The sequence below is a fragment of the Trichosurus vulpecula genome, chromosome 2 (assembly GCF_011100635.1).
Source record: "Trichosurus vulpecula isolate mTriVul1 chromosome 2, mTriVul1.pri, whole genome shotgun sequence".
NCBI classification, from domain to species: Eukaryota; Metazoa; Chordata; class Mammalia; order Diprotodontia; family Phalangeridae; genus Trichosurus; species Trichosurus vulpecula.
In genome coordinates, this window is record NC_050574.1 from 279,777,748 (window position 1) to 279,802,132 (window position 24,385).

The 24,385-nt window shown below is 37.2% G+C and overlaps 1 protein-coding gene across 4 annotated transcripts in view; it reads left to right on the forward strand.

Moving 5' to 3' along the window:
• The window catches only part of GTDC1 (glycosyltransferase like domain containing 1), a 351,898-nt gene that overhangs the window by 305,430 nt on the left and 22,083 nt on the right, over nucleotides 1-24,385 (forward strand). For all 4 annotated transcript variants that reach the window (XM_036746192.1, XM_036746191.1, XM_036746194.1 and 1 more), the window contains one exon: nucleotides 7,784-7,893. In XM_036746192.1, the coding sequence (XP_036602087.1) occupies nucleotides 7,784-7,893 (110 nt within the window). The remainder of the gene's footprint in view (nucleotides 1-7,783; nucleotides 7,894-24,385) is intronic.

Sequence of the window (24,385 nt, forward strand, 5' to 3'; positions counted from 1 at the left end):
CTGCACAGGTAGCTCTCTGATGAGTTCAGATTTTTAAAAGATAGGTACAAAAAATGAAAACATGGAGATACAACCTAGGATGAAGACAAGTGAGAGGTAGCTTTATAAAAATAGTATGAGGGAATCCAAAGTCTAATCAAAGCCAAAACTTATGAAAAATACAAGAGATGAAAAACAAGTTTAAAAACCAATTTGGGAGACAAGAAGAAGGAAAGAATATAGTGAGTGGAAAGATACAAGTTAATACAGGAGAAAGTAGAAGTATTCACCTTATTTTACTCTATCTGCTCTACTATTAAAATTATTTTCAAAACAAAAAAGGGAAGGAAAAATGGTTTCTGAAGAATGGTAAAAAGGTGGTAGAAAATAGCTTAACTAATCTAAATTCAAGTCACATTGTTCAAGCAAATTATATCCCAGTGTGCTAAAAAAAAAAGTCAAATATGATTAATAAACTGCTATGGGTAATCTTTTAGGAATTACAAAGAACACCAGAAGTTCCGTGGGATTGGAGTTGAGGAAATGTCTTGACTTTTCATAAAAAGGAAACTGGATTGTGCAAACTATAGACTAGTGATTTTTATAATTATTCCTAGAAAAATTCTTGAATAAGTTTTAAAACACTTTGCAAAAAGGAAGTGGTAAGCCTCAAGAAGAAGAATGGATTCCCTAATAAGAATAGCTCATATTTGTGTAGTGTTTTAAGGTTTACAAAACACTTTATATAGGTTATCTCATTGGCTAGTCCCCTCTCATTTCACTAAGCATCTCAGGCCAAACTAACTCCATATCCTTGAGGATTACGGGACTGATAATAGATCAGAGCATTAATATAGACATGCAAATGTGGTATGTCTGGATTTTGACAAAACGTTTTACAGTCCTGTATGTTTTACTTGTGGACAAGGTAGGGAGACATAGGTTAAATGAAATACAGTTAGGTGAATTCCCAACTAGTTGAATGATTGTACCAAAAGAGTATTTATTAATGATTGATGAAATGAGGGGCTTGGACCAAATGTCCTCAAACATCCTTTTCAGTTTTAAATCTATGACCTTGAGTCAGCTTGGAAGAAGGTTTCCAATGGAAAGCCATCAGAATCTGTCAGCTTGGTATTAGTATTAAATTTATTCAATAACTTAAATGAAGACATTGTTGGACAATGCCATAATTTCTATGACATTGGAAATAGAACAGATGGTTCTATAGCCAGTATGCTAACCAGCTGAGCAGACATTTTGTGGTAGCCATTTGTTTGTAAGGAACATATATACAATCAATAAGGAATTACCTGTGTAGGATTTGATTAATTTTATATGTGTATGTTTATATTTAAATATACTTTATCACACTATATTTAAATATATATTTATATTTCTTTATTTATACATATTTATGTTAACTCCACTGAAAGATTCTAAATCATGAAGGTTTGGTATATGGCAACTTTATTTGTTTATTGTAATAAAGTTTGTTACTTATAGTTTCATCCTTAGCTGTCCTTGATTGCTTTGGGCTTCAAGGAGCACTTTGTTTCTTTTGGTCTTATAAATTATGTGTATGTATGTGCATGTGTGTGTATATGTGTATGTATGTGTGTGTATATATACACATACACACATACATACATATAACTTTGCAAGTGATATATAAATGCTAGTTACTATTATTATAAAGATGTTCTTAGAAGGAAATAAATTAACCAAAATACTTCCTGACTAATTTGATTGTTATCTGGTACAAATACACCCTATGCCATTAGTTACCAGAAATCAATGACTCCTAAGATACAACAGATCAATGGTTCATGGAACCCGTCATACTTGGGATCCCCTCCCCACCTTTTTTTGAGGAAAACAATAGAACATAATACAATAGTCAGCAGCCTGGGTTCTTGCTGAATTATGTAATTAGGGCCATATTTGAACCTAATGGAATTGACACTGGAAGACTTAAGTAAATAAACAGTAAAAGACTGAAGCTGCAAGAATTTGGTTTATACATTTAACTTTTTCTTCTTTTATGCTGTATTATGAAAGGCAGTGGATAGAACCATTCAAATTTTCTGTTTGTTAGACCCTTTAAGAAAAGAGGACATGCATAATTAATACTGTTTATAAAACTAAAAAACGCAGCATATGTAACAACAAGAACACATCATTTTCAGCAGCTCTTTACAGAACAGACATTCCATATTGTGTTCATCTCCCTTCACAATCATTGCCATGACAATCTGGTATGCTCAGCGGTTGCTGCTGAGTAAGGGAGACTGTATCATATAGGAGTTTTCCATGTCAGCCAAAAAAAACACATCATTTTCTTTGGGTTATAGAAAATAAGACATGCCATTTACAGCATTGTAGCATTTCCTTCACAAATTCATTTCTATTTTGGTCTTTTTAATCATGAAATGTTTGGAGTGTTTTGTTAGTAACTTTCTCCTTCCTCCTCAAAAGTATTACATGAAGTCTTCTTTGTTTTCATCTTTTACCACCACCCCCGTCCCCAAGAACGTAAGCTACTTGAGGACAGGGACAATTTAGATCATTAGGTTTTTTTTTTCTTTTCTGAGAATTTCGTACATAGTAAGTGCTTGATAAATATTTGTTGGATTAGATTGGGTTAAATTTATGGGATTAAAATCCCTTTCAGTTTGATTGAGTTCCTTCTCACTACTGGACACACCTAGGGTCAGCTAGGTGGTGCAGTGAATAGTGCGCTAAGTCTAGAGTCAGGAAGACATGAGTTCAGATTCAGCCTCAGACACTTGGTAGTTGTTTGGTCCTGGCAAGCCCCTTAACCTCTGTTTGCCTCAGTTTCCTCAGCTGTAAAATGTAGATAAAAAGAGCACCTACCTTCCAGGGCTGTTGGGAGGATCAGATGAAATAATAACTATACAGTGCCTAGTGCAGGGTGTGGCACATAGTATGTGTTATATTATTATTAATAATATTAGCAATTATTACTATTATTATGCTCACAACTGAATACTAGTTAGAAGGTAAGATACTAAATTTTGTTTTATGGAAGGATATATTGAAAAGGACATTAATTAGAAGTAATCTAGTAGAACTTTCTATCCTAGGAAAGAATCCCTACCACCATATCAGGTAGACAGTCGTCCCTCATATTAGTGCTGAACACTTTCTGTGGCAGGGAACTGTTTCATGAGACAACACATTCAATTTTTGCATGACTATAAAGAACTCTTCAGGGGCAGCTAGGTGGTGTAGTGAGTAGAGCACTGGCCCAGGAGTCAGGAGGACCTGAGTTCAAATGCACCCTCAGACACTTGACACACTCAGTAGCTGTGTGACCTTGGGCAAGTCACTTAACCCCAATTGCCCTGCCTTCCCCCCTTCAAAACAAAAAAGAAAGAAAAAAAAAAGAAAGAACTCTTCTATATATGCGATCTTCCTCTCTGGAGTACCCATTGGAACTAGCTGTGCTCCCAACTAGAACAAGAGTTCTTTCTTTAAGAAGGAACTGGAAAGAGAAGTATGAAAAGAGAATTTTAACAAAAAAAAATCTTCTAATAATTCAGACCATGTTAAATTCACCTCTGTTTATATAATAATAATAGCAGTTTTTTTGATGTCTGTTAAAGGGGCTTCTCTGTGATTCAGTTTGTAAAATATGGCTGTCAATGTATTCAGACTAGATTATGTGGCCTTTAGTGTTGATTGCTTCCTATATGTAGAACATTGTACTGTTCTCTGGGGTAGGTATTCTTACCTTTGGGTCCATGGACTTTTTTCAGTATAACTGTTTCAATATAATTGGCTTCCTTTGTAATCCTATGCATTTTATGTATTTAAAAACATTATTCCGAGATGGGTTTCATACATTTTGCCAGATTGCCAGAGGCATCTGCAACACTGAAAAGTTTAAGTCCTGTTCTAGGATTAGAAATTGTGCCTGGCTTTAAGAAGCCTACCTTCTTAAGGAGAAAAGATATATGGAAATATGCAGAAAAAGAGTAAAAAACAGGCAATCCATATAATGAATTAATAAGTAATGGAAGAGTATTTTTAAGTAATGATGAATTGTTGAATAGAAGTATGCTTTGGAATCAGGTGGGATTTGTTAGGGAATACTGCCTGGATTGGATGAACTAAAAATCAAAGAGGCAGTAGACAGCAAAGAAAGTGAGGAGGGAAGCTTTACAGAGGAGACACTGAAGCACACAAAGGTGAAATGACTTGCCTAGAGGCATATAGGAAGTCCTGGAGCCATTCTGAACCAGGGTACTGGATTCCAAGTCTATTGTTTATTTGCTTTCTCCCATATCATAGGATGCTGAATTTCTTATCCCCTCATCCTTCCATTATTCACATCCTTCCAGGCATCAACCATGGACCACTGCCATCATCCACCCACCTTAATCTACTTCCACTCCAGTCCAACTAGTGTCTCTTTTCTTCCCCATGACTATTAACCTTCTTGGAAAAGTTATCTACACCCAATTCTACCACTTTCTCAACCTCTTGTAATTGGCCTTTCTCTCCTACTGAAATTTTTCTCTCAAAGGTCACCAGTCGCATTCTCGTCACCAAATCCAACAGCCTTTTAAAATCCTTCTTGACCACTGTATTTTTTTTACACTATTGACCACTCTTATCCTCTCCTGGTTCTTATCCCAGCCCCTAAAATTGCACAGGTCTCCTCATTTATTAACACCTAATCCTCTTTCCAGACCTGCAGTGTGGTTGTTCCTCAAGGGCACAGGTCTGTCCAAGGCATAGAACCGTATCTCTGGATATCTCTTCCTCAAAAATCTTCACGGGTTCCCATTGCCCGTTGAATAAATTTAATACTTTGCTGCTTCGTATTTCAAACCCTCCACAATCTGGCACCACCCTCATGTCCTATTACTCCTCCACAGCTCACTCTACATTCCACCCCAGCTGAACAACTCTCTGTGGCTCAAGTAAGTCATTTACTTCCTTGCATCTGTGTCTTTGCTTACACTGTTCCATTTGCCTAGAGTGTCCTTATGACCACCCACTTCAAATGTCTGTTCCACCGAGGAGCCTTCCTTGATCCTTCCTGTTGTCAGGGATATTGATTCTTGAATTACTCTGATTCACTTAGCCTGGAATATTGTGCATTTTAGTTCATGACTTGTGTCTCTCGGATATTTTAAGTTCTGGCACAGACATTGCGTTAGAAACTTTGTATTTTCTCCAGAATCCAGAGCAGTACCCTGTAAACATAAGCATTTTAAAATTATAATTACAGCAAAAGACATTTATATAGCAAAGCACTTTATATACATTTTCTCACTTGCATATCACAACAACCCTGTGAGACTGGTACTACAAATATTATTATTCCCATTTTATAGCTAAGAAAACAAAGGGTAAGAGAGAGAATTAAATTCCCTTCTATCTCTAAATCTGCAAGCCTATGAACATGCCCAAGTTAGATTGGAGTCCAAGTCTTGCCTCGCTCCAGTTCCCAGCATTGTTTCCATGGCATCTTGGAAATAGAAGTACATTTGGTGAACCACCTGTATGCCTGATAAGAAAGAATGATATATTATTATGAGTAATAAATGTGGCCAATGTGACTCTCCAGGAAAGTCCCTTAACTTCTTAATGTCCTTATGCAACTCTGTGAGTCTCAGTTGCAGAGTTGGCCCCTATCTACATTGGTTGAGTTTCTCACACAGGCCATACCCATGAAATCATAGGTCCAGTAAAAGAGCAATTTAAAATTAAATTCAGTAATGCAGTAATTATGTGATTCATATGGCTGAGCTCTGTATCCTGTATACTTTCTGAATCCCTTAAGTCATTGTTCATGTTTAATATGGCAGTGTTTGTGAGAAGCATCCAAAAAAACTACCCAAGTGAATATTTTCTTAAAGGGTGATGGAGAACATTATACATGATTACAGACACACGGTATCTATAAGGACTAACTTTGATAGACTTGGCTCTTCTCATCAACGCAAGGTTCAAAGACAGCTCCAAAAGGCTCATGATGGAAAAAGCTGTGCGCATTCAGAGAAAGAATTACAGAGTCTGAACACAGATTGAGGCAAACTACTTGCTTTCCTTTTTTTTTTCCTTCTTTTTTGGTTTTGTTTCTTCTTTCTCATGATTCATTCCATTGGTTATAATTCTTCTTTACAATTTGACTATTGTGTACATAAGTTTAATGGGAAGGTATATGTAGAACCTATACTGTATTACATGCCATCTTGGGGGGGCGGGGGGAAGGAGAGGGAGAGAGAAAAAATTTGGAACCCAAAAAAGTTGTGGAATTGAGTGTTGTAAACTAAAAATTAAAAAACAGTTTTTAAAAAGAGTGATGATATTTCTGCCACTTCATTCTTCATTATTGTTTGAGATTGAAACAAACCTAGTTCTTCTTATGGAGCAATGGATATGATTCTGCTTTAAGGAGTTACTGGTTAAAATAATATGATTCCATAAAACCTCATAATCCCAGAAGATTATAAATGTGATTTCAGATGTTAATTAGTAGATGCATTTGTTTTAATTCATGACACCAAAAATATTGACTAAATTATAAATTAACACATTCAGGGTTGCAGATGTCATTTTTCTTAAGATTTCCTGAATGACACAATTTTCATATCTCAGAGTGATTTGATCAACTTGCAGATTTGTTCTCCATCATTAGCATGGGAAGGAGAAATGCCATTGGCGATAGAGACACTATTTTATTATACAATAAGGAGAGTAGAAAATTCCAAATAAATTAAAAAACAAATATTTTAAAGACATCTGGTCCACATCTGTCTGAAATAAGATAATTTAAAACAGTGTAATTAAACACAAGAAATACTGTAATATTCACACCTTAGAATGTAGAAAATAACTCATTCCATTTTAATTTGATTTACTGAATTAGAGAAACTTTTACTCGTTTGTGTGTCCTTTAACCTCTCATTCTGTCATTACATGAAGACAGACAAGCAGCTAACATTTAAAAAAAAAAACATTTCCAGTGTTTTTGAGATTGCTAAAGGAAGGAATTATTTGTATTCAAATGGTTTAATGTAGGGTTTTGCAGAGTTTGAGTATATGCAGACTTTAAAGGGTTTTTTTTTTTTAAAGTATTTGAGACCCTCCAGTTAACAACTTAAAAGCCCAAGGCCGGGATGGGGTAGGAGGTGGAAGAAACTCTCAATTTATTTTTGTTTCATCCAGTGCACTAAGGAATCAGATGCCTTCTATATCTAAAATACCTATTTACAGAATGACACTTGGGTACTTTTTGTTCTTTCCAAAAATGTACTTGATTGTTTTGCCTCCACAGAAGAGAATTAAGGATCAGGAAGATAAAAAAACATCTTTTGTCTATTCCCATGACCAGTATAAAAATGATGATGATGATGAAACTAAAATGATCATTTTTTTTGTCTCTGCCTAGTCTGAAGAGATATCCATTTAGGGAAATGGAAGACATATTCTGTAATTTGACCTTTAAAATTTGAAAGGATAAGAAATTTGTCTGCAAAAGAAAAAGCGAGAAAAATCATTAAAACTTCAATATCACTAGGTTCTGGTCATGAATGATAGGTCTATAGAGGTTAAAAACAACAACAAAAAAAAACCCAGCCAAACCTGACTGATAGTATTATGTAAGGTTAGAGGTCAGAGGGATAAACTTGGGTTCTAATGCCAGAGGCTCCCCTTACCAAAAATAGACTATTAGAAGAATTGATGCTGTGGTAAATAAAATACTTTTTTCCCAACATGTATATACTAAGATAACATAAGGTATATTCTATGTATTTGTTTCTAGGGAACATGATAAAGATCCAGAAAGTTTTTTTAGGTCACTACTGCGACTTCAGGAGACAGGCTTAAGTTTCCACGTATCCGTTCTTGGAGAAACCTTTACAGAAGTCCCAGGTATCTCTTTTGAATCCTCTGATTTCTATTTCTATACATGTCACATGCTCTTCAATTTGAGTATTAACTTTTATTGATTCCTTTTGTCAGGATCATCAAGATGAACAAAAGATTATGCAGTAAAATTAAAGCTAGATTCAATTAAAAGAACATTTAAGTAAGCATTCCTTGATTTAACTTGGAAGCATGAAGTTATCTATTTTATCAAATATATTTTTTACAATGCATCCTTGTTGTAAATAAAATCTATAGCTCTAGGCATCTTAGCAGTTATGGGAATTGGGAGTTTGTAATTGGATATAGAACCTTTCACCTCTGGGTTGCTGGTTTGAATTCTGCCCCCATCCATAATGACTAAAATGTCTTACCATCTGTTTAGCGGCCTGTGTAAAAAGATTTTGCCATTTCCCTTGTAATTTGGAGTGGACAACAGTCCCTCTCACAGCTGGCACTTTTTTGTTGCTGATCTTAAAAATGCACTCAATGGGAGCTAATGGTAGCATTAGAGAAGTTATTTAGACCATTAAAGTAACTGGACACTTTCAGTGCCACCATCTTCAATTTGCATCCATATTGGTGAAGTGTTTGATCTTTCATAGGCACTAGTATATATGTTCTAATTTTTATATTATTATCCAATATTAATTCAGTTTAGGAAACGTTTCTCAAGCAATTGGTGTATATAGAGCATTGTGCTAGTTCTTGAGGGAGATACATAATTATATAAGCCATGATCCATGCCCTCATAGAGTTTATTGCCTAGTAGAGGGATGTCACCAAAATAATACGCAGTCCAGGCTTTAGAGGAGTACCAACAAAGCATTATGTGAAGTTTGAGGGAAAAAGGGTATTATTGACTAGAGGAATCAGCACACTCTGATGTGGCATTAGAATTAAACTGGTAATTCAGTAGGCAAACATGAAGAGTAAGGACATTCTAAATATAAGGAAGGGCTCGAGTGAAGAAAGATAATTATGGAACATCAAAATCTCTGAAGAATTAAAACTGACAATAATGCATAGAACAGTGGAAGGTTATTTACTGACTGTCACACATAAGTAATCACCTCTCTGCCTCAGTTTCTTCATCTGTGAAATAGAGATAATAATAGCTGAAGAGCTGAGGCTTTTTACCACACAGAGTTGTTGGAATAATTAAATATATGGATAGATAGATGATAGATATTTGTGTACATATGTATATGTAAATGTGTATGTATATGTGTATACATATATATATGGAGAGAGAGAGAGAGAGAGAGAGAGAGAGAGAGAGAGAGAGATCCGATGACAGTAGTGATGGTGATGGTGGGTACTAGTAGGCTATAACTTCTTATCAAAGATGACTTGTGTACAAGAAGTGGACATGGAAGGCACCATCAGAGAGAGAGAGATAGTCAAAAATGGAACTGGGCTAGTCATGACGTGAGGGAAAACAGATGGACAAGTCCAATCAGTGGCCATAAAATAAAAAAATGAAAGACTGAAGGCTTTTAGAGAAAACATCTAGCATGTTTTGGTAGGTGTTCTGTGGAGGATTTATGGGAGTACATAAATAAAGAATCATATTGAGTGGGAGGCAGAGCCAAGATGGCAGCTGGAAAGTAGGGACTTGCTTAAGCTTTCTCCCAAATCACTCCAAACACCAGTAAAAAATGGGTCTGAACAAATTCTAGAGCTGCAGAACTCATGAAATAGCAGAGGGAAGCAGGTCTCCAGCCCAAAAGAGTCTGGATGGTTGCTGGGAAGGGTCTATTGCACGGTGCTGGGAGTGGAATGCAGCCCAGCGTGGGCTGCGCCAGGACAGATCAGAGCAGAAGTCTGCCAGATCAGGCCTTAGGGCCATGAATCATTGAGCTGTGGCAGTTGCCAGATTTCTCAACCCGCAAACATCAAAGACAATGGAACAAGAAAGTGGGAAAACTGCTGCATTGAGTTAGAGAGCGCTCTGGCCCCAGCCCTGGGGGTGGCGGAGGTGACATAGCGGTGGTGGCAGCAACAGCAGGAGACTCCTGCGGCTGCTTCCAGAGCTCCAGTGTCACCTGCTTTGGGAGTCCCTGGCCTACATGGTAGAAGGAATCAAGCAGCGTATCAGAGCGGGAGTGCAAGAAGCACTTTGCTGGTGCAGAGGCAGCTTTGCCCTGCTTGGATCTGGGTCATGGTCATGGTTGGAGATTCTTGGAGAAGGAGAAGTGCTGGTGTGGCAGTGCTTGCAGTGATAGTGGAGTAGAAGTAGCTCTGAAAACAGCAGCGCAATCACTCAAGCTTGCAACACAGTAGTCCTACTCTACAAGCAGTCATACCCTGACAAAAAGCTCAAGGGTCAAGTAGTTGGCTGGGAACATGGCCAGGCAGCGAAAACGGACGCAGATTCAGACTCAGACTTTGGAATCTTTCTTTGGTGACAAAGAAGACCAAAACGTACAGCCAGAAGAAGTCAACAAAGTAAAAGAGCCTACATCAAAAGCCTCCAAGAAAAACGTGAATTGGCCTCAGGCCATGGAAGAGCTCAAAAAGGATTTAGAAAAGCAAGTTAGAGAAGTAGAGGAAAAATTGGGAAGAGAAATGAGAGTGATGCAAGAAAACCATGAAAAACAAGTTAACAACATGCTAAAGTAGACCCAAAAAAATACTGATGAAAAGAACATCTTAAAAAATAGACTAACCCAAATGGCAAAAGAGCTCCAAAAAGCAATGAGGAGAAGAATGCCTTGAAAGGCAGAATTAGCCAAATGGAAAAGGAGGTCCAAAAGACCACTCAAGAAAATACCACCTTAAAAATTAGATTGGAGCAAGTGGAAGCTGGTGACTTTATGAGAAATCAAGATATTATGAAACAGAACCAAAGGAATGAAAAAATGGAAGACAGTGTGAAATATCTCATTGGAAAAACCACTGACCTGGAGAATAGATCCAGAAGAGATAATTTAAAAATTATTGAACTACCTGAAAGCCATGATCAAAAAATGAGCCTAGATATCATCTTTCAAGAAATTATCAAGGAAAACTGCCCTGATATTCTAGAACCAGAGGGCAAAATAGAAATTGAAAGAATCCGGGGGGTGGGAGCAGAGCCAAGATGGTGGCTGGAAAGCAGGGACTAGCATGAGCTCCCCGCCAAGTCCCTCCAAAAACCTATAAAAAATGGATCTGAACCTATTCTAGAACTGCAGAACCCACAAAATAGCAGAGGGAAGCAGGGCTGCAGCCCAGGACAGCCTGGACTGTCTCTAGGCAAGGTCTAACCCGCACGGAGCTGGGAGTGGAGCAGAGTGGAGCAGAGCCCAGCGTGGGCGGCGTGGACCAAACAGACCAGGAGCCAGGCGGAACAGGCCCTATCGCCCTGAATCAGTGAGCTGCAGCAGTTACCAGACTTCTCAACCCACAAACACAAAAGATAACAGAGAAGGTTAGTAGGAAAAGCTGCTGGGGACAGGGGGATAGAGTTCGTGGTTCAGCCACCACCCCGGGAGCAGCGGAGGTGGGGCAGCTACAGAAATACAGCTGCAGTTGCTTCCGGCCCCAGGCCCACCTGGTGGGAGGAATTAAGTGGTGGATCAGAGCAGGAGTACAGAGCCTGCTGAAGATCTAAGTCCAGTCCAGGTTGGGGGTTCTTGGGGAAGGAGGAGTGCTGATGCGGCAAAGCTGGCTGTAATAACTCTGAAATCAACAGTGCATCCCTGCAAGCTTGGAACATAGTACTCTTTACTCTACAAGCAGTCATACCCCGCTGAAAAACTCAAGGGTCAAGTAAGTTGTCTGGGAACATGGCCAGGTAGCGAAAACGCACCCAGATTCAGTCTCAGACTTTGGAATCTTTCTTTGGTGACAAAGAGGACCAAAACATACAGCCAGAAGAAGTTAACAAAGTCCAAGAGCCTACATCAAAAGTCTCCAAGAAAAACATGAACTGGTCCCAGGCCATGGAGGAGCTCAAAAAGGATTTGGAAAAGCAAGTTAGAGAAGTAGAGGAAAAATTGGGAAGAGAAATGAGAAGGATGTGAGAAAACCATGAAAAACAAGTCAATGACTTGCTAAAGGAGACCCAAAAAAATACTGAAAAATATACTGAAGAAAACAACACTTTAAAAAATAGACTAACTCAGATGACAAAAGAGCTCCAAAAAGCCAATGAGGAGAAGAATGCCTTGAAAGGCAGAATTAGCCAAATGGAAAAGGAGGTCCAAAAGACCACTAAAGAAAATACCACCTTAAAAATTAGACCGGAGGAAGTGGAAGCTAGTGACTTTATGAGAAATCAAGATATTATAAAACAGAACCAAAGGAATGAAAAAGTGGAAGACAATGTGAAATATCTCCTTGGAAAAACCACTGACCTGGAAAATAGATCCAGGAGAGATAATTTAAAAATTATTGGACTACCTGAAATCCATGATCAAAAAAAGAACCTAGATATCATCTTTCAAGAAATTATCAAGGAGAAATGCCCCGATATTCTAGAGCCACAGGGCAAAATAGAAATTAAAAGAATCCACCAATCGCCTCCTCAAATAGATCCCAAAAAGAAATCTCCTAGGAATATTGTTGCCAAATTCCAGAGCTCCCAGATCAAGGAGAAAATACTGCAAGCAGCCAGAAAGAAACAATTTGAGTATTGTGGAAACACAATCAGAATAACCGAAAATCCAGCACCTTCTACCTTAAGAGATCGAAAGGCTTGGAATACAATATTCCGGAGGTCAGTAGAGCTAGGATTAAAACCTAGAATCACCTACCCAGCAAAACTGAGTATCATGCTCCAAGGCAAAATATGGATTTTCAATAAAATCGAGGACTTTCAAGCTTTCTCAGTGAAAAGACCAGAGCTGAATAGAAAATATGACTTTCAAACACAAGAATTAAGAGAAGCATGAAAAGGTCATCAAGAAAAAGAACAAGAAAGAGAAATCCCAAGGGACTTACTAAAGTTGAACTGTTTTGTTTACATTTCCTACATGGAAAAATGATGTGTTTGATTCATGAGACCTCAGTATTAGGGTAGCTGAAGGGAATATGCATATGCATATATATATATATGTATGTATATATATGTATATGTGTGTATGTATATATGTATGTGTGTATATATATATATATATATAGAGAGAGAGAGAGAGAGAGAGAGAGACAGAGAGAAAGAGGGCACAGGGTGAGTTGAAGATGAAGGGATGATATCTAAAAGAAATAAAATCAAATTAAGAGATGAGAGAGGAATATATTGAGAGAGCAAGAAAGGGAGAGATAGAATGGGGTAAATTATCTCGCATAAAAGTGGCAAGAAAAAGCAGTTCTATAGGAAGAGAAGAGAAGAGAAGAGAAAGCAGGTGAGGGGGAATGAGTGAATCTTGCTGTCATCGGATTTGACCTGAGGAGGGAATACCATACACACTCAATTGGGTATCTTACCCCACAGGAAAGAAGGAGGAAGAAGATAAAAAAGGGGGGATGATAGAAGGGAGGGCAGATGGGGGAGGAGGTAATCAAAAACAAACATTTTCGAAAAGGGACAGGGTCAAGGGAAAAAACTGGATAAAGGGGGATAGGTTAGGAAGGAGCAAAATATAGTTAGTCTTTCACAACATGAGTATTGTGGAAGGGTTATACATAATGATACGCATGTGGCCTATGTTGAATTGCTTGACTGCTTAGGGAGGGTGAGTGGGGAGGGAAGAGGGGAGAGTATTTGGAACTCAAAGTTTTAAAAACAGATGTTCAAAAACAACAAAAAAAAGTTTTTGCATGCAACTAGAAAATAAGATACACAGGCAATAGGGTGTAGAAATTTATCTTGCCCTACAAGAAAGGAAGGGAAAAGGGGATGGGAGGGGAGTGGGTTGACAGAAGGGAGGGCTGACTAGGGAACAGGGCAACCGGAATATATGCCATCTTGGAGTGGTGGGGGGAGGGTAGAAATGGGGAGAAAATTTGTAATTCCAACTCTTGTGAAAATCAGTGCTGAAAACTAAATATATTAAATAAATTAAATTTAAAAAAAAAGAAAAAAAGAAATTCAAAGAATCTACCAATCGCCCCTTGAAAAAGATCCCAAAAAGAAATCTCCTAGGAATATTGTTGCCAAATTCCAGAGCTCCCAGATAAAGGAGAAAATACTGCAAGCAGCTAGAAAGAAACAATTTGAGTAATGTGGAAACACAATCAGGGTAACACAAGATCTAGCAGCTTCTGCCTTAAGGGATCGAAGGGCTTGGAATATGATATTCTGGAGGTCAAAGGCGCTAGGATTAAAACCAAGTATCACCTACCCAGCAAAACTGAGTATCATGCTCCAAGGCAAAATATGGATTTTCAATAAAATAGAGGACTTTCAAGCTTTCTCAGTGGAAAGACCAGAGCTGAATAGGAAATTTGAGTTTCAAATACAAGAATCAAGAGAAGCATGAAAAGGTAAACAAGAAAGAGAAATCATAAGGGACTTGCTAAAGTTGAACTGTTTTGTTTACATTTCTACATGGAAAGATGATGTGTATAATTCGTGAGACCTCAGTATTAGGGTAGCTGAAGGGAATATATACATATATATACACACAGAGGGCACAGGGTGAGTTGAATATGAAGGGATGATATCCAAAAATATCAAATTAAGGGATGAGAGAGGAATATATTGAGAGAAGGAGAAAGGGAGAGATAGAATGGGGTAAATTATCTCTCATGAAAGTGGAAAGAAAAAGCAGTTTTGTTGGAGGGGAAGAGGGGGCAGGTGAGGGGGAATGAGTGACTCTTGCTTCCATGGGATTTGACCTGAGGAGGGAATAACATAACACACTCAATTGGGTATCTTACCCCACAGGAAAGAAGGAGTAAGAAGACAAAAAAGGGGGGGGGGAAATGCTAGAAGGGAGGGCAGGTAGGGGGAGGAGGTAATCAAAAGCAAACACCTTTGAAAAGGGATAGGGTCAAGGGAGAAAATTGAATAAAGGGGGATAGGATAGGATGAAGAGCAAAATATAGTTAGTCTTTCACAACATGAGTATTGTGGAAGGGTTTTACATAATGATACACATGTGGCCTATGAATTGCTTGCCTTCTTCGGGAGGGTGCGTGGGGCAGGAAGAGGGGAGAGAATTTGGAACTCAAAGTTTTAAAAGCAGATGTTCAAAAAAAATTTTTTTACATGCAACTAGGAAATAAGATATACAGACAATGGGGCATAGAAATCTATCCTGCCCTACAAGAAATTAAGGGAAAGGGGGATGGGGCGGGGGAGTGGGTTGACAGAAGGGAGGGCTTTCTGGGGAACAGACAGGGCAGGGCAATCACAATATATGCCATCTTGGAGTTGGGGGAGGGTAGAAATGGAGAGAAAATTTGTAATTCAAACTCTTGTGGAAATCAATGCTGAAAACTAAAAATATTAAATGAATAGATAGATAGATAGATAGGTAAATAAATAATGGTTAAAAAAAAAAGAAAAGGAAACTTACCTCTGAGTTATATTTAGGGCCTGTACCATCTGAGTTTGCTGCCCCAGATGTTGACTCCCAACCAGTGATATGTTTGGTTTGCTTCATGCTTTTAATAGCCATTATTATTTCTTAATTTTGTCTGTATAGTTTGTGGTTTCCAAGTTCTCACAGCATGAAAATAGTGTAATGTGGTTTCTATCGAAGCTTTCTCCTAAAAAGCTTTTACAAAACATGCTTTAAGTTACTGTTATCACTTAAAAAGTTGGTAAACATTTAAAATGTCTGTTAAAATGGTGGTATTTTATAGTCGTAGGTATAAGAGTCCAGCCTTGTTACTTTATATGAAGAAGTCTCAAAGAGGATAAGTGACTTACTCAAAGTGACAGTCTAAAATTTCGTAAAACTAAAATTTCTTCTTCATTCCCCAAATAAGAGGGTTTCCCATCCCACCCCCATCCCTAGATTTAATTTTCTTTTTCCAGGCCAAAAGCATAGTTTCTATTACAAGCCAATAGAGGAGAAGGGCAAATAGAAAGAAAATGAGGAATTTCATAAAATATGAGAACTGAAGACAAATGTAAGGTCTGACTTTTTAAATACTACATTTCCGTACTCTTTAAAAAAATTAAATGATCCCAATTTCAATTATATTAACCCAGTCATCCTTCATTCCTCTTCTTAACTTTTCATTCCCCAGATGACAACACCCTCACACCATCCTCTGCATCAAAGAAGATGTTCCCCTTTGCTAGATTCTTGTCTCAAACGATGAAATCATCATCATCACTTTTATTCAGCACTTTAAAGTTTGCAAAGTGTTTTACAAATATTATCTCATTTTAACCTTACAATAACCCAGGGAGGTAGGTGCTACTATTTTCCGCATTTTACAGATAAAAATCTGAGAAACACAGAGGTTAAGTGATTTTAGAATTGTTTAATTATAGTAGGCAGCCAACAAGCACTGCCAACTTGGCTACCTTTTTGTAGTTTCTAAATGGAAACTAGGCAAGTCTCATAGAAGTTTAGTTAGAGGCCAGTAATACCTTAAAGAATTTCCAGAGGGCTCATCCAGTCTCTTCGTCTCACTGTCACCTTGGTCTTTGTGAAAATGAAATATATTATTCTTCTGCCAGCATAAGTCAAGTGAGTGGTTTTTTTTTTTTCAGAAGTTTACTCAAGCCAACACCTTTATATTCAGAGGTGCCTCTGTTGGTGGTATTACTGAATGTACATATATGCATAGGTAGCTAAAAAGATTTATTCTTGATGGTATTTTACCTGTTCCTGCACAAAAATCTTTTAAAAGCCATCCTGCCATATAAAATGTCCATCAAAGTTCATTTTTGTGTTTGAAATACAAATTCCACAGCACCCTCTTTGCAAATATTTTAGCTTTCACTGGTTCCCATGACAAGGTCACATTAGTGGCCCTTAACCATGAACTGAAATGCTTATTTTTTCCCTTAAAAACAACAGCAAATGCTTAAGATCTGAAATAATGGAATGTGTATTCCTAAGAATTTCCCACAAATGGTCATTTTAAACAAAATATCCTTTTCCTTGAGCAGCCACAATCTTAGCTTTTAGAGTTCTTTCCATATTTCAGACAGTATAGCAGAAGGAATGCAGGTCTCAGGGCAATTAATGTCATGAAAAGTTGTTGAGAATATAAAAACTTGAGCTAATATTTCTGCAGAAAGAAAGCATTCTGGTACATCTTTCATTTTAGATTAAGGACAGTATTTGGGCCACTCCTGGTTTCTATTTACTATCACATAAGTAATCACTGCTGTCATAATTATATTTTCTCCTTTTGTAAGCTCTGAAGCAACTGTTTTATAACTCTTTACAGGTTTTTCCCCAACCTTATCTCCCAGATCTTCAAGGCAGTCTCTTCGTGATAGGATCAATCTTCAGTCTAGCTAGCTACACGGTTAAAAGAGCCATGGTTACAGGAAGATTTATAAGAGTCTGAAGACATTTTATCACTTGAATATTTTGTGATTGACTCTTAAAAATGGGAAATGGGTAAAAGAACAGACATTGACACAGACTTGAGTTTCCTAAGGAAATTATAAATCAGTCACCAAAAAAGAGGAGACCAAAATAACTTCAAAACTGCATCAGTCAGCAAATGCTCACTCTCCTTGCCAAACAGAGCTATAACAGCCAAAAGTTTAAAACATTAACTCATTTGAAAGTGTTATAGAAGAGAATGGTGGAAGATTATGATCAGAATTGCCTCATAAAACACGAAGCGGTACAGGTAAAAACTAGTGTACAGAAAATTTAGTAAAAGACCCAGTTATGTGAATTCATCTTAAAAGCATTTAGGGATTAAACTGAATGAGGACCACAGACAGATGAAAATATGGGAAAGACCTATCAAATCTCTAAAAAAAAAATACCCTTTTTTCTCATCAAAACTAGATGAGCCGCCACATTTGGATTCTTAACACTGCAATCCCTGATGTGCTTGCACAGTGAATTAGAAATAGCATTAAAGGAAACAAGATGGGAAGAACCACTAAAATAGACCAGGTATACTCAGAGGAAGTTCATGCTGGAGGCAACACAATTTTGAGGGTCTTAAGGGAACAATTCTCAAGGTATCTAAAAGAGGGAAGGACACCAAAGGCTTGGGAAAAAAAAAATCTTGGACCTTATTATTACTGAAAAAAAGGTAATTGAAAGAATAGCAATAACTACTGACCTATATACCTACTTTCCTATCATTGTAAAAATTTTGTGAGAATAATCTACATACTATTCAAGGGGTATAAAAGGGAATTGCCAGGTTTTCACAAATAATAATCTGCAGCAGACCACATTTTTACAGTCATAATTGCCTAAAAGTGACAAAAAAGATAAGATCACACTGCATGCTATTTGTTGAATTTTTTTAAAAGGATATAAGTAAGTAAATTAAAATGCCGCCTTAACGTTTCTCCTCTGTTATCCATAGATAGACATATAGCATTACTGTAAAAAATATTGATGTTTTAAAAATAGCATGTTTTGGGGTACAAAATTGTGGTCATTAAAGGACTGTACAACTTATCAAAAACAGCCCTGCATCTTCAGGCCCACTTTAGGTTCAGCTCATTGTCTATCTGTATTGATGTCCAAGATATATTTAATAATGGATCTTTTTTTAATGAGTTTTCCATTCGACCAGCTATCATAATCTGGACATAGGCATTCTTCACTTACTTGGTTTTTCCTATGTTCATAGTTAGACTCTACTCTTTTGGGTGATTATACATCTTAACTAGGACATTCTACAGTGTTCCAGGAATTGATGTATTTATACCACAGTGACATCTTCAAATAGGAAGAATCAGAGGATCTTACCTTCTATAGAGAATACCTCTACTATTTTGACTCTATACTAGACAAACTCAAATATGATAGTAAACATGTGTGGTCAACATACATCTTTCTCTTTTATGCCATACCTGATAGTAATGGTCAAGAAGCAATTGGACAAGGTTTCCCCATTGGTATGTTTCTCAGAGAATCTTGCATCATTTTGATTTATGCATAAGACACCCTGTTAGAGAAAAACCTTGAAAGCAATATTTTGCTCCATTAAATGAAATGCTTTTTTTTAAATCAACACGCAGTAAACATTGAGCTTTTACATTTTCTACTTCTTCTGGTCAGTTGTGCAACTGTAAAAATATGTTGTGTTATGGAATTGTATTTGCAAAGACCTAGCTACTCTCTTTTCATACCCTTTTCAAGGATTTTGTTGGTGTCTGTGTAGGCTCTTCACATAAAAGTGGGAAATTATGCATTTATTCAACGATTACCCATATTTTCTTGGTCACCTTTTTTTTGTAACAATAAGATCTAAGATTTTTTCCTCAGACTTTGACAACCCCTTTTTAAGTTACTTTGATAATTAATACTTCAAAACTGTGTGTCTTTATTCCAAATTTCATCTGCTTCTACTTGGTCCAAACCAGCTTCTTTTTTCATCCTTATTTTCTTTAGGGTTATTTCTACTCCCTTATATAGTACACAAAAAAACTTTGATATTAGGGTCTAAATGGTGGCTTCACTATCACTTAGAAGTGTTAGTTATAAAAACCTGATGCATCATTTACAGTTTTTCATTTGTTTGTTGTATTCTATGTAACTATGCCTCTTGTAATGCTTGCCTTGGTTTGGCTATCATAAGGATAATTCACATTAAGCATGTCTATGAACCTTCAGGTCTTTTTCACATAAACAGCTATCTTGCCACCACTCTCCCGACTTGCACATATAACAATGATTTTTAAACCCATGTACTTTGTTAAAAAATCTCTACTAGTTTTGATATCTTTAAAAGGTTCACCCCAGTATTTTCTCAGGGTGTATTTTTTAATGTTGAGATCATTTACTGTGTTAGTTATCCCTCCCAGCTTTGGGTTGTCTAATAAGCATGATGTCTTTATCTGTATCCAAGTAATTGATTGACAGAGACAAGCATGGGTATCTGGGATGTTCTCCTCACTAGAGGCCTTCTTCCAAGTTGACATGAAACTATTGGTGAATATTTTTGGGGTCTGACCCTTCAACCCTTTCTGAATCCATCTTCCTGTCTAGCCCACATCTCTCCCATTATTTCCACAATAATATTATGAAACACTGTGTCAATGCTTTGCCAAAATCTAGGTATTATATTTTCCTGATAGTTACCCAAGGAAAAAGAAAAAGAAAATGCATAGCGTTTGGTATAAGCTGGTTTTAATGAAACCACCCTGGTTTCTTTTCTAGCTATTCATTCACTTTGTCTTTAATGATACATTTCAGAATTTTGCCAGTGTTAGAAATCAGATTCACTGGCCTGTAGTTTACAGAATTCACTCTCTTCCTTTTAAAGAAAATACATACTGACCTTTCTTTAAATCTCTCTCTGCTTTACAATCTTTCAAAGATCATGGACAGAAATCACTATCTGACAGCTTTTAAAATTAAATTTTATTTCTTTAAATAACAAAAATATATTTTCTCTCCTTCCTGCTACTCCCCCTCCTTGAAAAAGAAAGCAAATATGGAGCAAATATGCATAGTCAAGAACATCAAATCCATTTAATTGGCCACTTCCAAAATATATGTCACATTCTGTATACTTAGCCCCTCACTTCTCTGTCAGGAGGCAGATAACATACTTCATTATCAGTCCACTAGAGTTGTGGTTGATCATTGGTCAGAGTTCTTATGTGTTTCACAGTTGTTAACATTGTATAATAATTGTATCCATTGTTCTTCTGGTTCTGCTCATTTTGCTCTATATTAGTTCATATGAGCTTTTCCAGGTTCCTCTCAAATCATCCCTTTCATCATTTCTTACAGCACAGTGGTATTCCATTAAATTCATATACCATAATTTGTTCAGCCATTCCCAAATTGATGGGCCCCTCCATAGTTTCCAGTTCTTTAACACCACAAAAAGAGCTGCAATAAAAACTCTTTGTACACATGGATCTTTTCTGTCTTTCTTTGATATTTTTAGGATGTAGGCCTAGTAGCAGTATCTCTGGATCTCAAAGGGTATATGCAGTTTAGTCATCTGTGGGGCATGGTTCCAGAGTACTTTCTAGAAGGGCTAGAATGGTTCACAGCTCCACCAACAGTGCATTAAATGTGCCTTCTTTCCCGCAGCCCTTCCAACATTTATCATTCTCTTTTGTTGTCAACTTTGACAATCTGATAATACCTGCCACTTTTTTCTCCCAGTATCTTTAGATGTGTTTCATCGGGGTGTGATGATATGGATGCTTTAAGGCAGATTGGAGCTCTCTTACTGTTTCCATTCTTATTTGTAGTATCAGCTTTCTAATATCCACTTTTATTGTCTTTTCCAATCCATGGATCTTTCTCCTTGGGATAGAAAAAAAGATGTGAAATAAAAATTGGGCATTCTGTTCATTATCACATCTTTTCATTGGAAACAAAGATACCAATTGTGGATTATTTATTGATAAAGAGGTTTTGTAAATTCTTCCATCTATTTTATTTTGGGAACTCAATCAATCAACAATAGGCATTTACTATACACCTGTTGTGGGCCTTGTACTGTTCAAGGGGCTGGTCATATGAAAATTTCAGAATTTTGTTTAGATTTCTGATAAGGTCACACCAGCTTCTCCTAGTTCTCCTACTTTTTTGGCCAACTCTTCTTGTTCTCCCTTGCTAGTTGTGACAGTTCCTCTTCCCCTCCTCCTCCACTGTGCCCTTCAGTATTGACCTCTCACCCAGAGTCCTTTTCACCCTCCATGCTATGCTTTCTCCCTTAGTGACCTTATCCATCCATATGGCTTCAGCTATTACTTCAATGCAGATAATTCCCAACTCTATATCTCCGACCTCATTCTCTCCCCAGAATGCTAGTCAAATATTTCCAACTGCTTGCTGAACATCTCCACTTGGATGTAGCACCAAAATATCAAACTCAGTTTGCACAAAATGTAATTAATCTTTCCCCCAAAACCTTACTCTACTCATAATTTATTCTGGTTGCTGGTTCCACTATTGTCATTCATTTAGACTCTAAACCTTATTTTTAACTTTGATTTTTCCTTCTATCCTATCCAGCACATTTAATCAATTATTAACTAATTGTATTTATTATAATTATAATTAATCAATATAATCAAGCTGATTTTACTATGACAGCATGTTTTGCTCTTTCAGACCTACATTTTTTCATTGACCATTAGTGATACCCTCTTCCTGCTCAAAGTCCCAATGGACTAGTTAGCAGTCCCATTCTCTCCTGCCACTGTTTTACCTCTCTTAATAACTTTTAACTTGAATTACATTTATATTGTTTCTTATCCATTTACTAGACTGCTAGATGGTACAGTAGAGAGAACCCTAGACTTGAATTCAGGAAGCCCCGAGTTTGAATCCTGCCTCACACATGTACTAGCTGTGTTACCCTGAACAAGTCACTTATCCTGTCTACCTCAGTTGTTAAATGACAATAATGATAGCACCTCCCTCCCGTGGTGGTTGTGAGAACAAAATAAGGTAATGTTTGTAAAGTGCTTTGTAAAACAAAAACAAGGATGAGGATGATGATAATGATAACTAGCATTTATTAAGTACTTACTGTGTCAGGCACTGTGCTAAGTGCTTTACAAACCTCTCATTTGATCCTCATAACACACAAACCTGGGAGGTAGGGGCTATTATTATCCCCGTTTGACAGATGAGGGAACTGAGGCAATAGAGGTTCAGTGCCCAGGGTCACACAGCTAGCAAGTGTCTGAGACTGGATTTGAACTCCAGACCCAGTGCTTTATCCACTGTGCCCCCTTGCTATATAGTGATAACTATTACTGTTTTTATTAATAGTATCATTATTATTATTAGACATTAAGCTTCTTGAAGGCTGGGAGCTTGCTTGTGTCTCTCTCTTTGCTCTGGATGTAGCATAGGGAATCTAAATTTAAATGGGAAGGTAAAGTTGGTCCTCCATTTTCTCTTTTATTTTTGATCCTGAGGGCAGGGACAGAGCCTATTTATTCTTTTTGCTGAATATTTTTAAAGTTCCTAGTGTGTACTAGTACCCTTACCCTGGTCATCACAGACTCTGAGAGCCTATAATGGACTAGTTAGCAGTTCTTTCCGTGATATCCCCAGCAAGTGGCTTTCCAGCTTCCCTTGGAGGACCTCCATTGTCTTCATTAATGGCCTCACCTCATTTTCCACACAGTGTCTAAGATATATTAATCATTCAGTCAACAAGCATTTACGAAGTACTTATTATGTGCTAGACGTAGAGATGTAGAGACAAAAATGAAAGACATAGTCCTTGCCCTCAAAGAGTTCACATTTCTAGGGGGGAAACCGTTTGTACACATAGAAGTAAACGCAAATATACACAAAGTAGATACAAGTTAATTGTGAACTGAAGGTACTAGCAGGATCAGGAAAGACCCCCTGAAGAAAGCTAGGGATTCTCACAGCAGTGTTGGGGAAGGAGTGCATTCTTGACAGGGTTGGGGCACAGCCTCTGTGAAGCAGTGGAAACAAACCTAGAATGTATTGCATCACATGCGTATGCCATAACTTGTTCAACCGTGCTCCAGTTGATGGATACTCCTTCGGTTTCCAGTTCTTTGCCACGATAAGAAGAGATGCTATTAATATTTTTGTATATATGAGTCCTTTTCTTCTTTCTTTCATCTCTCCGGGGTATAGACCTGGTCGTAGAATTACTGGGTCAAAGGATATGCACAGAATAAAGACATTTCAGTGAAGGGTACCATCCCATTAAATTTTAGTGCTACCTATGAAGTCAAATTTGCCTCCTTTCATTAGTGTTTCTGGTTCACTAGTTATTATCCATAGTTGTGCATATGTAGGTGCTATTTATTAACCAGATATGCACAAGTAGATAATAAATAGCGAATCAGAATGAATGGAGAAAAATTTGACCTCACAGCACTAACATTTTTATATATATATATTTATATATACACACACATATATAATTTATATATACATATACATATGTGTGTATGTATATGTTTATGTAAGTATACACACATGTCTATGTGTAGGTGTATATACATATATACAAATATTTATTCACATACTTCTCTTGAAAGAGATTTGTTGGATCTATGTGTGGGCAGATTTCTCCTTTCCTTTCTCATTTCAGTTTAAAGGCTTCTTGAATAGGTTTTCAAGATTCCATACCCCAACCCCACAAATACACACACACACACACACACACACACACACACACACACGTGTGTGTGTGTATTTTTTTTAACCAAACTTAGTTACACAAATTTCATCCCATGCCAAAAGCCTATTGTATTTTAAGAAATCTAAACCCAGAAATTGAAATACTGTTCTTGGATAGTGTCCTTAGATACTGGCTTAGCTAGATGTCCACTTCCTAAACCTGCCTTCCTCAACCTAATCTGCTACCTTCATCAGCAGTAATGAGTACCACTTACGTCCCTGAAGTCTTCAGTTTTTCATATGGGTTTTCATAATCCTTTTCAATGTTTCCTTCTGGTAATATCATTTCTCTCCAAAATGAGTTGTGGTTA